Source organism: Mycetomoellerius zeteki, unplaced genomic scaffold (assembly GCF_001594055.1).
Source record: "Mycetomoellerius zeteki isolate Tzet28-1 unplaced genomic scaffold, Tzet1.0 scaffold106, whole genome shotgun sequence".
NCBI classification, from domain to species: Eukaryota; Metazoa; Arthropoda; class Insecta; order Hymenoptera; family Formicidae; genus Mycetomoellerius; species Mycetomoellerius zeteki.
The window spans coordinates 3384777-3401698 of record NW_017255975.1 but is presented as its reverse complement, the minus strand read 5'-3'; the positions used below and the strand labels follow the sequence as shown (position 1 = coordinate 3401698).

Genomic DNA, 16922 nt, shown 5'->3' with positions numbered 1-16922 from the left:
TAAATTAAATTTTACGTCGAAACTTACAAGTCAAAGCTCTCGTTGAATTGCGGCGACCAGTTATTGCTCTTCGATTTCGTCGATTGTTTCCTCTTCTTGCCAGTAAGATGCGGTCCGATTAGATTCACTTCAACATATGGCCTGAACATGCCTGACGCCAATTGCCATTTCAGATCGTTCGCGGCCACAACTAAAGAAATGGAAGATTTTTTAAATTTAATTATCGACGAATAAATTATCAATTAGCATCATCCACTATCAAAGTTATACAATTAGTTTTACAAAGTTTATGAGAGTGTAATCGTACCTTTGACGGTGACTTTCTGCTCTCCCGTTCCCGGATGTGTAAAGAGATCCACCTGAATGCTCACTTCACCTACCGAACCCTCGTCCGAACCGGCGGTATCTGGAACTTGAAAAGTTTACAGTTAAAATTTACGCTCGAGTACGAAGATCGTGAAGCTAGAATAGCATCTAGACTACGCGGACTTCGTCTGATTCTATCTGAGACTACGATCTGAAACTAAGGCTAAGAGAGTCTATATTTTTTATTTCTATTTCTAGAGCAGATTACATGCTCTGATAATAGGCAGGTCAGGTACTTGTCAGCGTAATTATCAGAGAAGACGAAGTCAGCCTCCGTGAAGTTTTCACGATTTAATCACATATTGGTGTGTGCCGAGAATTATAAATTTTCTGTTTTTATTGGTTTTACATTGTAAAAAATTAATCATTTTCTTTTGTATCTATTCGGAGAATCTTAGCAACACTCCCCGAAAATTCAGTGCGTATGATACAAGTGTCCATGGTGCAGACGATCGATCGATAGATCAATCAATCCGTGATTCCTTTCTTTATGTGTTTGTTCCTTCAAATATTCGAAGGAACAACGTGGCGCTAGATGTGAGTGTATCACGCGCTTGAAATCATGTATGGTGATTTAATGATTAAGTAATAAAGTTTTCTTGATATGTGTACGTGTCAGAAGCATTATATTGAAAAGAATATGAGGCCGAAAGAGGCATTTTGCTGGTCGATAAAGTTCTCAGTAGTAGCAGCAAGAGTGGCGGCAGTTATAGCAGCAGCGGCAGTGATAACAGCACAGCTTCCTAACACAGCTATTGTTGTCGAGACGTTTTTATAGAGCATTCTTCTTCTTTAAGAGTGTAAAGAATTGACAAGAACATAAAGATTTAAAAGACATCTTATTGACCATTTATTTGTATTTATTAAACGGCATTATTTTAAATTATTTTAAAATTGCTAAAAGAATATATTGTGGAAAAGTGAAGAAGAAGACAAATTGCATCGAAAGACGTCTCGACGAAACGATTAACTCACTACGGCCTAAAAAACTCTCCGACACTCCCAGCGACCTTCTAAGGTCTGCTCTGGTGGTACCTTGTCGGCTCTCTCGACGAAGAGAGGGCTTGCTCTGGCGAAGGGGTTCCTCGAGGCTTTCCATACCCTCGGCTCCTTCCCCTTCGTCACCTCTCTCGCTGCTCATCGAACGCTGACGCTGACGTAGCGTTGACGCATCGTTCAGCGGCACTGTCCCGACAATTTTCATTACGTCGTAATGTGAGTGTAAACACGCACACGCCGATATATACCGACTCCTCGCGCGATAGTTGCACGACGGAACGTGTAATGTGTGTCATTAGAATATATCGCTTGTATCTAATTAATTCATGTGTATTCCTGATTAAGTAATTCAAGTGTAGTTTCGCTTTTATCACGAGTTTTGTTTAGCAAGAAACGCATATAAAAATAATTATTATTATTTTTACAATTTATAAATTTTTAATATGACAAACTAAAAGCGACGTACCTTGATTGACTTGCGAAGTGACAAAGGTCTTGATGAGGGTATCCGTTGTCTGCGTGTATAAGCTCAAAGCGTAACGGAGGCTCTGCAGTTCCGGCGATTTCTCCAGGAACGTCTTCTTCAAGCCGTTACCGCCGGCATGGAAGTACTGTTTGATCGTGTCCAGAGCAACTTCGAGAACCGCGCACTGCTTCGGTGAAAGATTCTTCTCCACTTCCTTGGAGATATCCTGAATGAATAAGAATGCTTAACACTGAGCGAATTTCCTTCCGAAATGCAGGTAATTTAATTTATTCAAATAATTTTTTACGACTTGAATAATGTATTTCTATTACCATAACTCCACTGAGAGCATTTTTAACATCAGGTTTCCCAGCCATATGATTCTTAAACAGCTTCGACATATCTTCTATTTTGGCGTTCGCAGCGAGATTCTTAGCGTTATCCGTTAGATTCTTGAACATCATCTAAGAAACAAGAATCATAAATCATAACACATGCCACTTAATAAAATTTTATCAATTTTTTTTTTCAAAAAGATTTAATTATAATATACGTACGTTCTTATCCGTCATAGGTGGTAAAACAACAGTCTTTTCTAAAATTCTCATGACTATCTTCCACAGTTCTTTCAATAGTCTCTTCAATACCGTCTTTTCGCACGATTCAGCATACAAAGATAGGCTACCGTCGAGTAGAACCATGAGCGGCCTCAGAACATCGTCGGCCTCTACGGTGACGTTGTTTCTTTGCGCCGGTTGCGATAGGGTTACCTGTCCTCCGCCTTTGATAGCCAACAGAAGGTCTCCTAATTCCTTAACGGAAACGGTTATTCGCGGTTCTAAACTGTTCGCGAATTGTATAGCCAAATCGTCTAAAGCTCCATTCAACTGTTGTTGCAACTCCTTTAATATGTTCGCCGCGTCCTCCTCTAGCTTGTCACCGCCCATCGATTCGAACATTTTTTCTAATTGAACCCGAAGTTGTTGGATGTTGTTCATCAGAATACACGCCTGCGGAATAAGATAATTTGTAGTAAAGTCTATCAATAACTTAGCTCGAATGTTCGCAAATTGTCGCTTGATTTCGAGCACGTACAATTCGTTCTTCCTTCAAATGGCTAGGAAATTCCTTCTTCACTATATCTGCATAAGCCAGCAGGACTTTAACGATGGTCTTAGCGAATCTCTTCATGTATCTCTTCCAGATCTCCGGATCTGAACATTCCAGCCTCGATACTACATCGAAGCACTGCGTCAATTGTGTGAAAATATCGACAACAGAGACGCTGAAGAGCACATGCTCGCTGCTCTTTTGGAACTGTAAAAAAAGATTGAAGAACCATTAAAGAACCCTGCTATATTACTGTATCAAGATTCGTAAATAAAATAGTGGTATATTACTTACGCCGTCCTTTTTATCTCTACTAAAGGCACCGTGGAGATATTCTAATGAGACGTCATCGTTCTCATTGAGCCATTGCATGACGAAGGGTTCGAACCAGGCCGGATATTCTGGCACGGCGCCCTTATATGGCGGCACGTCCTTGACGTAGGTGGAGTGCAGCCACTTAACTGTGAAGTGCAAATTCATATAGTCCGAGGATTTGCACAGTCTATGCTGCTCGTGCTCCTCCAGAGCGTACTTCATGTCCACCGCGAACAAGGACCACGTCGTGGCACACGACAGTTGACCGATGTTGAGCTCCTGAGGGAATTGATTTAACACGGGCGCATAGCTGTTCTTGTCCTCGTCGTTCACCATGACTATCAGGGAGATCAGCTTGTGCCAGAATTTGAGCGAATCCAGTCGCGGCCCATGATCGTCCATGTCTCGCGCGGCTTCGATCGGATCCACCTGGAACTCTCGATTGTACATCTCGAAACAGTTCTCGAACAGGAACTGATAGGTCGATCGCAGGCATGCCTTCACGCAATCCTTCACGACAGTACTGGCCCGTGGCGGGCTTGACAGTTCCTGAACTTTCATGCGGAAGAACGTAATGCTTGTCAACAGGTCCACGGTGCTCTTCAGATCCATCAATTTCTCTTGACTCGAAGCCGGAAAATTGTTCCTGTACATTGACAGGTCGATCCTGAGGGAGTTGTGCAGCTGATCGAGTAGCTTGACAAATTTTTCTTTCTACAATGAGAATAATTTATTTTAGCTTCTTTTATCAATAATATGCAGTAATAATAGCTATGGTTTCTTTTCCTATCTAAGGTTTCCTTTTTGAAGCCGTCGATAAATATACGTCGATTTTTTTTATTACAAGAATTTTTTTTATCGACGTAACAACTGTATATTTCACTAAAAAACTTTTTCATCGAATTTTTTCTCTTTTGGCTTCTGAAGATTTTTAGCCGTACCTTATTTCTTTTTACTCAGAAAGTTTAGCGTAATATTTTCAAAGAGGAGCATCATGCATAATTCAAGAATGTAAGAAACATACTTTCTCATATATACATCAGTTCTCTTCCGGAATTAAAAGATTTACGAATTTAAATTTCGAGCAAAATTTCGGTTCACATATCGTTCACTGTTTTATGGGAACTGGCAAGAACGTCGATTTGCGTGGAGGTATGCGAAAAGAATTTCCATATTTTCCGCACAGCAGGAAAATCCATTCGCTCGGCCTTGTCGGTTAAACTACAGATGATTAAAAAAGAACATGATCGAAGAGAATCTTAATTAAAATCTTAATTAAGTAGCGTGCATAGGGTCTCTTTTTACTAACTTTTCTCTTTCTTTCAAAAAGTATTATATGTTAAGGGGATAATAAAAAATGCAATCATAAATACAGTGAGACCTTATCATTCTTTAACGCAGGCATGAATTCGTGACTTAAGATATTTTTGAGTTAGATGCAAGTATTTCTCGTTTTATTGTTAGACTTTACAGTCCTTTGCAATCAACACGACGAAAAGTTAAGTTACTGATTCTTGGAAGAAATCCGTTTTAATCCGCTAAATGACCGATTCGCCAAGATTCAAGCTTTATTCAAAGACAGAGAATTGGCTTAATCTCTCTCAAAAGTTTGCAAAGTAATTATTTAATCAACGTTATATATATTCGCGTCGGCTGATCCCTTTATTCCTGGTGACCTGGTGAGAACGGAATTGATAGAGGGTCGGGTCGAAAAGTGCGTCCTTGTGCAAGTCAACGCGCAACCGTCAAGGATATGAGAAGTAGCTCGGGATAACGTATAGCGCTAGCTGACAGGAAATTGCACGAGTATTTCTCTCGCTTCTCTCGCCGCCGGGGTTCCAGCATTCGCCATCCCTCACACTTCTACGCTTGAGGTGGAGATACCACGGCGCAATCTTCAACATCCGGCACTTACCCCGAAGTTACTGGCGGCGAATCTATCACTGGCCGACACGGCCGGACTGGCGGTCGTGTGGGCGTAGTACGCGTTTATGTTCGCCAGGAGAGTCGACATAACGGCCGGCACGCCTGGACACAGGTACTTGGTTGAGAGGCAGTGGAAGTGCCTGGAAAATACGAAATCACGAAATCGTATCGAAAAACCATTTGTCTTGATTCTTTCTATTGTCTCAGAGTTATCGCGTCTTAATTTAATCTCAAATACGTTATACATGATTTTTATTGAGTGAATTTTTATTCAACCCTTTGAGAACGGGAACTTTCTAGCAAAAAATTTTAAAAGAGGTTTTATCTTCTAAGAGTTTTCGGCGTAGCTGAATGCGATTCTATCCTGAGAATTTTAAAATTTAAAATTTAAATTTAAAAAAATAATCTGATTATGGTGAAATTCGGTTTTAAGAGTTCCTGATATCGCTGAGTTTGAATGTAGCCTATAGAAATGTCGGAATTCAAAAGGGTAGTAACCTCCATTGAAGGAGGATCTAAGGGCTCATAATCAGAGTTTGAAAGTTAGTTTAAAAATCAGTACTAACTGTTTGTGTAGCACTGATGAGTTACAAATAAACCAAAACTACAAACTTAATGTTTGCAATCAAAAATTCTCTAAAAAGCTAAGTTTTACGATAACCAAATTTAAAAAAATTTTATCTATTATATTGGATTCATCATTTGAATTTTTTGTTTTTGATTTCGGAGAATCGAATAAAGAATTATCAAAAATTATTCCATTTCATAAAAATCGAGCTAGTAATTTAAAAAATAAAAAGAGATGTATTCAAACGGGCACGCCCTACAAAAGGTTAATTTCTATTTGATTTAATAACGAGAATAAATTGTTCTGTAATGTAAATAAAATCAGTAGCTTTTTGATAACAACTTGGATTAATGATTAATTACGAATGCATGGCTTCGACACTCACGTCATCGCCTGGTAGATGCTTTCGATGCCGTAACGCATGGCGAATTCGTCGACGAGCTCTTCGCCAGGAGGATCGAAATAGACCTTCCAGGCGTCCTCGCCCTTCGTCTGAGGCAAGCTCACCATGCCGCCGTTCTCCTCGCACAGGCTGTGGAAGAGATTTTCGTGCAGACAGGTGTACTGCACGTGGTAAGGTGCCACCTTCTCCTCGCCCTTGATCTCGACACTGATATGCAGCCGAATAGCGCCCGACACTGCGCTCTTGTCCGTCCTCTTCTCCAGGTTGTACCAGACGTCCATCTCGCCGCTGAGAGTTCGGACCTCGATGATGGTCTGCCCAAGAAAGTCATCGCTCTCCCTCGTCAGTTTTTGCCTCAGCTTCGACTTCAGGTCGTTGTCCTCGTCCCACACTCGAACTTTGATTCGATCGGATGAATTGTGGCATTCGCTGCGAACAAGAATTTGTGGTTTTTACGACGTCCGTAATGCTTAAATCGCATTCGTCTTGAAACTAAATTTAATTTCTTTTATCGCTTTTAAACGATCGATAATTTGTCGATAAAAATATACGTAATATTAAAATTAAATGTACTTCAACAATTCATGGAGAAAAATGATTTTATCTTATAAGACTAGTAAAAATATTCTTGCTATTTTTGCAAAATTATGAAAAACTTGCCTGAAAGTAAAAATACCGAAGATGTAAGATAAAAAGTACATTACAATCATAATAAATCCATTTAAATGATTATTCTTTCTACAGAAAGTAAATCATACTCAAGACTCTAAGCACGAACAACTCTCAATATTTTATACACTTGTATTTTTTACCGTGCAGTAAAGTAAATTTTACCAGCGCTAAGACAAAAAATATCCATTGAAAAAGTAAATTCTATTGAAATATATGGTAATTTATAGACTTATTTTACGAAATGCAAAAGTATCTTATAGTGTGGTTATACAATGATCGCTCACTTAGCAGAAAAGTAGGGATGGAAGCAATGCCGTTACTTTTAACTTAATTTATTGTCATTACTTCCAGTAATAACAATTTGGTTTATTTAAAAAAAATGACTTTTTGTCAATCTGAGCTTTTAATTAGTAATCGTTACTATCATAAAAAAACTGCAGCGTCTTTGCCAAATTGTATCCAAGCAGAACAACAAGTCATTAGGATATCAAAATGACGTCAAATGACTCCAAAATTAAAAATCATTTTTCAATCATTTCCAATTCATTTTTATGTCATTTTGACTTTATCATGATTCGTTGTTCTGGTTGGGTAGAAAGTAACGATTTCCATTTATATAGAAAAGTAATGATTTCCATCTCTACAGAAAAATAAATTTTACGAAAATAGACGCATGTTCCTATATGGATTCAATTTACTAAAATTGCAGCGCATATTACTTTACATTTTTTCCATGCATGTGGATAAATAAACATGTGACGTATAAACATGTGTGAGTAAACGCAACAATTGACGTCATCGCTTGTGAAAACGACGGAGAATTCATAGTCAAAATTGAAATCGGAGAGAATTACGTATTCCGCTGACGTAGCAGAGAAACTTGTCAAAATTACTTACAAATAGAACTTTTCGTGCCATACTGGATTCAATTCTCGGGGCATGGTCCTCGTGCGTTTCTTTACTTTACCAACTTGGACCGTCACGTAGGGATCGGATGTGCCGCTCTTATCTTTGGCGATTAATCCCTGAGCGCTGATCACTAGAGACGGGAGAAGAATAGAATTAAAAAATTGTTCATCAGGCTGAAATGCCTAGATCTCGCGACGGGACGGACTGAGCGCGAAAGATTTAATTCACGAGAGCGTAAATTCCTAATCTTGCGGTGTACATAATTTGATTACGGGACAATACCATCGAATGAAAACATTACCGGAGTTTGCCAGCTGGCCAGTATCCAAGAACGCGAATGCGAGGGCTAATCCAATAAAGCTAACAGAACTGGATATCCGTCGAAACATATGTTCGCACCATGTCGGTGAAAAAAAAAATCGCGTGATTCCACTTCGTGAGAAGACCATATTCCACTTTTAATCGCATGAATGCCTCGCAACGAAATGGCATACATCGAACAATTCTTGCATACGATGAATAAAAATTTCTTCAATGTGCAATCACGAATAAAGTAAGCGGGCAATAAAAGCGCGGATCTCGAATTCGCGACTCTGTGCAGAATTCGAGGAAGTCCATACGGAAAAGGCTTAAATAGCACCGCTTTATCGATAAATCAGCCGGGATTACAATCTACCCTACGGGTCCGTCGTAACATCCGATAGAATCGTTCGAGCTGATGGGGTAGCCGGACGATCGGCCACAAATGTGTGGTTACGAGTCTTAAGAGCCGAGACCGTATGTTCATCACCGCGCTCCCCGAAACGATAAAAATTTTACTACCCCGTCCTGATTCTGATTTGGCGGTGTATGCGAATTTTATACACATCCTGCCTTAACGTCTGCCTGCATTTACGTCCCGAGATTTCGCGTTTATTATTTATGGTACAATCCACATCGTATCATTGGTAGACAAGCTATTCTATTTTGACAATGACTGGTAAGAAAAGCAATGTAAAGATCATATTTCGTTAATTTATTTTAATTACTAACTCTTATAGAGTTTCTGAGAGAAAAAAAATAGTTTTGGCAACTATAAATTAACAACTCTAAAATTTAAGTACACGCAACTAGTTTTTATATTTTTATAGTATTCAGTACTACTTTAGTTCTTATTAATTTTGTAAAACTAGCTGTATGTACTTAAATTTTGGAATTGTTAATTTATAGTTGCCAAAACTATTTTTTTTTCTCAGTGTACAATAAGTCATTACCTAAGTTTTAAGTCTTAAACTATTAATATAAGAAATTAACCAATCATAATCGATTATTCTTCTCACATTCGACTGTGATTGGTTAATATCTTCAAATTTAGGACTTAAAACTTAGGTAATAGCTTATTGTAGAAAACCTATTATAAAAAAAAAATAAAAACTTGTTTTTCCTGCGCGAACACGACGATATACGAATCTACGAATTGCTTCGATCTTTCGTCGAATCGATTCTTTTAGCGCTTGCGATTAGACAGTAGACTATTTGGACGAAAATCTTTTTGCGGACATAACGTATTCATCTATTCGCACGTGCACGTCGACGGGATGAATAAATATGACTCAGTTTTATGTGAGAATTTAATTAAAAACAGGTACTTTGAAAACAGATAGTGAGTTCCACAGGGCTTTTATCTCGAAATATCCCAGGAATTGAGAAGAGCTGATGTTTCCCATTGTATGTTCTTCATTATTAAATCGGTCGGTACTTTTTACAAAACTTTTCAGATTTAAAACAATCGACTTTATTCCCGGAGGATGAAAAGGACTTGCGGTGAATTTCAATTTTTAAACACGAAAGCTATACGTTCACAAACGAATAAGAAATTATAATAAAGTAAACAAGTAAAATATATATATTAGCTGGAATATCTTCCTTCCGCCCAATCATTATAGTTATACATATAATTATAGATATACGTTGTGTGTGAGAAGATGCATGCAAAGGCCGAACATCCATCCGACTTGGACACTCGATATCCATTGTAGACAGCCATCGTAAAAGCGTGCAAAAGCTCGGCTTGGATCAGGTACATATATCATATAATAACGCACGTATATGGAGATATATACGTATACGTACACAATACATATAAACATATACGTTGGCACACAAATGAAATATTTAAAAAACGTGTAAATACATATGTATACACTTGTGCGTGGGTGTGCGTGTGTGGTATCATATATCGGATAACGTGCTTCGGTTTTGGATCGACGGACAAACACACATGCCCATGCTACTAACTCTTTCTGATTCGCATCGTCGATTGCAGTGGGGGACGATCGTCGATGCTTCCTGCCCTCGATGAATGTCGATTTCATACCTAATCTCATTAATCATCAAGTCATCGCCACAATCCACTTCGTGAGAGAGATGTCAAGAGTCTCGGCGCGTACACGTCTGTGTATTGTGTGTATGTGTACGTGTGTGTATGTGCGTGTGTTAATTTTGCGCAGCAGATTGCGTTCTACATCGCACAACGTCTGTACTCTTCATCTGAATATAAATGAGCTTCATTAATCTGATAATTAATCCGATGCAAGAATATTATCGTCGATAACGATTGAGTCAGATTCGTAAATTTGTAGCAGGCACTGATTTATGTGCTTTATTCGAGCTTATGTACGAGGCATTTAAAATTGAAAGAGGTACAGCGCACATAATGCTCAGCAGAGGATACGTTCGATTGAAATTGAAAACTTCATCGCGATTAAATCCATTATGAATAAAGCAGATCTATCGAACGTCAAAAAATTAAACGAAACAATATACGTGTCGTCGAAGTGAATGCATTGCGCATGTTTTACATTACATCGTTTTATATCACATCGCATTCTACATGATTCGTTATAATGGAACTCAACGTGTCGCGAATTTAAGTTCTAAATGCCAAAAGTAGGCGGAATATGAAGCATGCCTCGTTGACGCATCGCGTTCGCGTGTGATTTTGAAAATCAACGTTCAGACCGACCGTTGCAACGATTGACCGATGTAACGTAAATGCAACGCTATTATCATCGATATCGAACGTATAATTTGTTGTTTGCGTGTGCGTTACGAGGTTGATCGTTATCAGCGCATATTGATTCCACGTGTTAGGCCGCGCACTCCAATCTTGCGATCGAACACACTCGCACGCTAATTTAACGCGTCGGGTTGCAGTCGTAAGCTGCATTCATTTTTAATTGATCACACTGCGGCGATACACACACTGCGACGATTATTCGCGGTGTTGCACTGGATATACTTAAAGCTCTAGATATACCAAAGTAGCGCAATCCCTTTATCTGAGCCGAAATGCCGACAAGTTTCCTTTTGGCTATTTCGACCGCTATTTGGACTTAATGGCTTATAGTTCAATAAGCGCTTAGTATTATTGGTATATTATATGGTTAGTGTAGTTCCAAAATGGAGGACCTTTGCGCTACTTTGGTATATCTAGAGCTTTAGATATACTATGCTTCGTTTCATTATCTCTCTGACAAAGGGATTTCACAGAAATAATACTATCGTTCTTGCGTCTCTATTCGACGCTCGAGGCGCAATCTGCAGTGATATCTCGTCAGATCGTAGTCATTTTAATTTGAACCCAGTGAATCAAGAGATTTGATTACTGGGGCAGAAGAAGATGCGCCGACTGTTACCACCTTCCTTCCATCTCTTTCGCCAATTCGCACTCTGTTTGGCCCCTTATTTCCGTGAATCTCCTCCTTTATCCACTAGCGGTTAACCCACTGACGGCACAGGATCAAAATTAGATTATTCACCAAATTAAATATGAAGAAAATCAAAGAAGTAATATCGAGATTCATTACGTAAAGAAATATTAAATAGTTCGATTCTGTTTCGAATTATTTTACAAAGAAAATTACGATTCTTACCCAGACAACCTGCATGTCTGAAAGACGTTATAAAGACATTATAAAGACGTCCTTTGGGACATGTAAAAGGCACTGTAAAAAAAAAACAGGATTCCTCTTATTTAATTAGATTTATTCTCATCGGTTAATTTCAAATTGTGATTCAATGTAAAGACATTTTCGAGACATTGTGTGTTGTCTGGGTTATTCACATCAGTACCGTAAAATGGGATAACTTTTTTAAATGTGAACCAAAGTTACTCCGATTTTAGATCAAAGTTACTCTATTTTGCGATAGTTAAAATTACAGCTTGAATCCTTTCACTAAGATTTATATGTAGGTTTTGTTATGTAGGTCGATATCGCGTTGCTTCTTTTCCCTCGATGTAATTCTTTATCAAGATGAAAGTCACAAACAGAGCAGAAACGGTCAGCCAACGAACCAACCAGTCGGAGTCGGCACGTGGTTGACAACTGCGGCCGGTAGTTTCTCAGAAATAACTTCGCTCAGAAATTGTCTCAATTTTCTTCTGCTCCTTTTTTTGATTATCCGAACTCGTTTTCCGCGTCGAGAGTATATAAACACGCGAGGAAAGAAACGTTCACGACGGAGGAAATAAAAAGCTTAGGACGGAGGAGGCGCGCTGTCTAAAACAGACCATTCCGCCGATTTTATTCTTTCCTCTTCTTTTTTTTTATACTGCGTCCTATTTACTTATCTCCCTTTTTTTTTAACAGGGTAACAGTAACCCTCTCTTTTTCATACCATCTCGCTTTTTCCCTCGCTACTTCCGCTGTTAGCGGCGGACTGGGAAAGCGCTGGCTGGATACATCGGCAGCTTTTGAAAGGCAAAAAAGTTTTGTGTTACAGCTAGCCGTATTCCCTGCTTATCGACTTTTCCTCGTCGGAGCACGTTCTGCAGCGCAAATGCTGTTCAACCTCCTTTATCTTTCCAGTTGATCGTAAATAATAAAGTACCTCTTAGTGTTCTTCCGTCTCTTACATTAAGTTAAGTGCATAAAGTGTAGTTTTTACATTGAATTTCGCGTCATTTAAAATTCATCGTGCGTTCTTCGTCTACAACACCTTATAATTAGGGCTTTTTATTCAGCTTCGATTAATGCAAGGTAGAACGCGTGTTATCACACAGCTTGTTATCGTTCCATTATTGAAGTGTTAAATATATACGAGCTATGATAAGAAATATGAAACGATTCCGAGCGCGCTCAAGCGAAATGTTAAGACCTCCTTTGGGAGTTTCGGTGAGCTTCGGTTATTTAAGACGACCGAGACTGCCAGGAAAATTTCTCCGCGTGTAAGATTCTTCTTACACGGGTGCGCGAATCCCTGCAGTGGGAGCGCTGCTGCTGCAGGCGCACCTCGAGTCGTCTCTTCCATTTGCGGATTTCACTATCGGCAGTAGCCTTAGGAGCGATGAAAGAAAGCAAATCGAATCCCAATGGATTTTTCTCCGACGAGTTCTCTTAGCTTCTCGCGTTTTCGACGCGTTCCCAACGTATCTCCGACGTCCCCGACCACATTTCAACTGTTCCTTACTATTGGCTAGGATCCACATTGATCGGGATACGTTAGCATTCTTTCTCTTGCTTCCTGCATAATATTTCACATACTTAAAATATTACAGAAACGTGCTGCGAATCAAATTGGTGAAATTTTCACGACAAAACTACGTAACGTTATGCCGACGTGAATTCCGCAGAGTCTCCTGATTAATGGGATACGCTCGTTCAATTGTGTTCTCTTATACAATTTCTGAGAAGATAAGAAATGTATCTAGTCATATACGCGACGTGAATGGACTGCGGAGGCTGAGCGTAGCTATTACGCTTGTCTGTACGTTGAACTATCGATCTTCACGAGGAGAAGCGCATACGTATGCAGCTTGCACCGCTCCCGTCTGCCACATCGTTCGCGGCCGTGGATACTACGATTGCAATTTCGATCGGCGAACTGTAATTTTCTATGACATACGCTGCCTGTAATACTTGTGTAAAGTTATACGGCCCACACGCTTATCATTTTTATTGGCATCCGATGTTATAGCAGCGCCGGCAGAATCGCGATAAAAATGGTGAAAAATAAAAGTCGTCGCTATAAACGAGAAACGACTGCGTGGTTGAGAAGGTTTTGGTTATTTTCGCACATAAATGGCATAATTCACCGACCGATTCGACACGTTACCCTGAAACCATCGACATTCCTGAAAGCTCACGGATCCGGATTACATTAACATCCCTTCGTCGGAACGACGACGTCGTAACGCTTTCCCGTCGACCGGCGAAACTTTATAAATTACTTTAGTTTTCATTGTAACAACAGGAATGCAAGACGGGAATAGCAATAATGTACCATCCAACTTTAATATATTTCGGAACTTCACGCAAGAATGAATAGCAACGTCGGGAGATTCAGGTACATCGCTCGATCGATCCTAGGGGTTCGACTTCGTGCCGAACGAAGTGCATCGATCGCACAATGTGCATGCCCGGTGGTGCAATTGGTATGCGAGAATCCGACTGTGAAGTATACGCGGCGCAACGCAAAGTGTACCTCATATATCACGCGCCGTTGCTTATTAACCCGATGGCGCTCTGTGATGTAGATCTTTTCGTGTTTTTGCTTTGAATCGCGAGCGGTGCGCGCGGGAATACGGTGATTGAAAAATCGAGATTTGTGTATGAGAGAAAGAGATCTGTGCTTATTGAGAAGGGAGCGCGCGCGCGCGCACACAGCATTTCCGCTCTTGATTACGGATTGTCGGATGAATTCGTAGCCTGTCTGCTTCCACGCAAGACAAAGTTCCAAACTCATCAGAGAATCTGTAAGCGGCAGAAATTGCGCGGTCGTGACGCGCCCCTGTATCGCAGTGATTTTGAAACTTTGCTCTCGTGATTTAGAGGAGTGATTGAGAGAAGATAGTACTACGACAAAAAGTATAATAGTGATCTTTGTAGCCGCGCATTCGTAGAGAATTTCAACGAGTTTTTCGTGTAGTCATGTATTTCAAGCGTGTGTGTAGTGTACATGGTTACAGAACTGATTGATGGTTCATTATCGAGATTGTGATGAAGATTCGTTAAAAGGGTTTCTAAAGGTATCAGTATCGTGTCACCTGTGATGGCGATCTTGCAGGACCACTTGCTGGTACCCTCAAGGACGATCTGTTCGGCCTGCTCGAGGCTGTCTATGTGCGTATCCGGGTCGACTGAAAACGTCGTGCTGAAAAGAAGACAATGTCGTCGTCATCGGTTAGTCTTTCGACAACCTCTCGTACCCTTCTCTTATTGTCAATCCACACTCTTTTAGAGGAAGAGAATCGAGGAAGAGAATCCTCTCGAGACAGCGGCTTCGAGGCAACCAGAAAGTGTACGTCTTACGGAGGTCACTGAAAGACGCGGGATCGTCGCGAGGCGGAAAATCGTCCAAAATCATCCAACGTCATTCAGCAGCAGCGATGGCAGTATATTCAGCAGCTCAGCTATGCTAGCAAGATTACATTCGCGCAGCCAGAGTATTTTTCCGGGATTAGCCTGTGTATACCGCGGCACTTTTGTATGTGTGTCCCGTGTGAAAGCAAAGCGAGATATATGTTTCACATCCGCGCCTCATTACAAGATGGATTAGCTCTGTTCGCTAGTCAAAGTTTTATCCCTGTGGATTCTTTGTGCCTGTGGATTCTTTGTGCCCTTTGCCAATTTTGCTCGAGTCGAGCATATGGAATTTAACGGATGAATATGGATAGTGGGTGTCAATCGGAAAGGCGGATCTACTTGAATCCCGAATTATAACTCGACCGGAAGCAACGCGATTGATTTTATTTGCATAAAAACGGAACGATGAGATTGACGCCTAGGTGTGGCGAAATAATAAATGGCTTCGAAGTCGAAGAGAATGAGAGTCGTATCGAACACGACGCGTTTCGTACGGTAGAATGCCGTACGAAGTTCCATCGAAGTTTCATACCAAGTACATGGAAGTACATATGTACAAGAAGACCAATCGATCACGCGTCTTGCTGTAGCCAAGCGCATTGCCACCTGTTAATCTCGAACGTTGTAGAATTAGCGCTGTTTTATGCAGGAAGCCGTTCTGTAAAGGCACGTCCATCAGCATGAAATAAGAAAACTTGTTGCTCGACTTGCATGGCCCATCGCCAACACGAGATCTTCCATTGATCTTCTCAGTTATGGTAATCGTTTCACGAAGACGATCAACGATAGGAACAGCTTTTTAAACGATCAATTACTTGATTAAGTTTTTACTTGTCTATTAACTCAGGAAAATCTAATTTTCCTTTTCTTCATCGAGCAAGAATTATAGGTACCCGTTATTCGTGATCGAAAGTTTAACATGTACATCGAGTTAAAAATTGTTTTTAAATTATAAAAATTGGAATCTGCACTTGGATTTTATAAATGATTCAGAGAAGCCTGAGATAACTTAATTTTCTTGAGAGTAAATGTTTTACTGAAAGGAAGAAAGAATGATGAACCGAAATTTTAAATTACGACCATCGATCAACGCTGTTGAATTATTCTCGGTAAAAAATATTAAATATTATATATCAAGAGACACGGTAGTGTAGCGAGCCAAGTATTGTGAGAACGATATGCTTTATATTTTACCATCCCTGCCGACATGACAAGACAACGATTTGGAGAAGAAAGGTTTCATCTTCCTTTTGAACCGGAACCACAATGGTCTCGGAGGCGCGTCATCACGCGAAATGAAGACAGCGAATACAAAGAATATGGACTGTACGCGTGAAATATTTCGGTCACAGGGTGCTTTTTCCTCGACATCACGTATTTTTTCCGCACGTGTTTTCCAGCGGCACATCTCGTATGGAAATAATCCGTGGGAGAGAAATCGATACGCGCTACGCGTGTCGTTGCGGTTTGTTTACGAGAAGTGAATAAACGATGCAGACTAACTTAAGTGTTTCTTCAATAGGGGCTTAACTTCATAAAACTACTTTCAAACAAAGATAAATATTTTACGTGACATATTGTCTTATGATCCCTCCTGCATGTCTGACAAACTTTATTGTCTATAAATTTCATAATAATAATAATTTATTTCTCGAGATAAAGCGTACGAGAGATGAAAGACGAAAAAACATTTATCTGTCCTTCAACACGAATGTTTTTGTAATAAATTGCATTAAACGGAAACTATCGAGCTAATCCGACATCTATCGAGACGAGTTCATTTTCCTTATCTTCGACACGCGCGAGACCTATTTCTGCTACACGTTCGAACGAGGAGTTAAG

General features: G+C 40.0%; 1 protein-coding gene across 7 annotated transcripts in view; it reads right to left on the bottom strand.

The window, feature by feature from the left end:
* The window catches only part of unc-13, a 57886-nt gene that overhangs the window by 2773 nt on the left and 38191 nt on the right, over positions 1 to 16922 (bottom strand). For 2 of the 7 annotated variants that reach the window (XM_018449639.1, XM_018449656.1), the window contains 11 exons: positions 7723 to 7864; positions 6136 to 6582; positions 5172 to 5322; positions 3236 to 3970; positions 2927 to 3148; positions 2389 to 2841; positions 2164 to 2295; positions 1832 to 2057; positions 1402 to 1551; positions 308 to 412; positions 28 to 190 (listed from right to left, as the gene is read on the bottom strand). In XM_018449639.1, the coding sequence (XP_018305141.1) occupies positions 28 to 190; positions 308 to 412; positions 1402 to 1551; positions 1832 to 2057; positions 2164 to 2295; positions 2389 to 2841; positions 2927 to 3148; positions 3236 to 3970; positions 5172 to 5322; positions 6136 to 6582; positions 7723 to 7864 (2926 nt within the window). Of the gene's footprint in view, positions 1 to 27; positions 191 to 307; positions 413 to 1401; positions 1552 to 1831; positions 2058 to 2163; positions 2296 to 2388; positions 2842 to 2926; positions 3149 to 3235; positions 3971 to 5171; positions 5323 to 6135; positions 6583 to 7722; positions 7865 to 14761; positions 14869 to 16922 lie in introns of all 7 variants that reach the window. The other 5 variants (XM_018449664.1, XM_018449681.1, XM_018449648.1 and 2 more) reach the window with 4 other exon arrangements.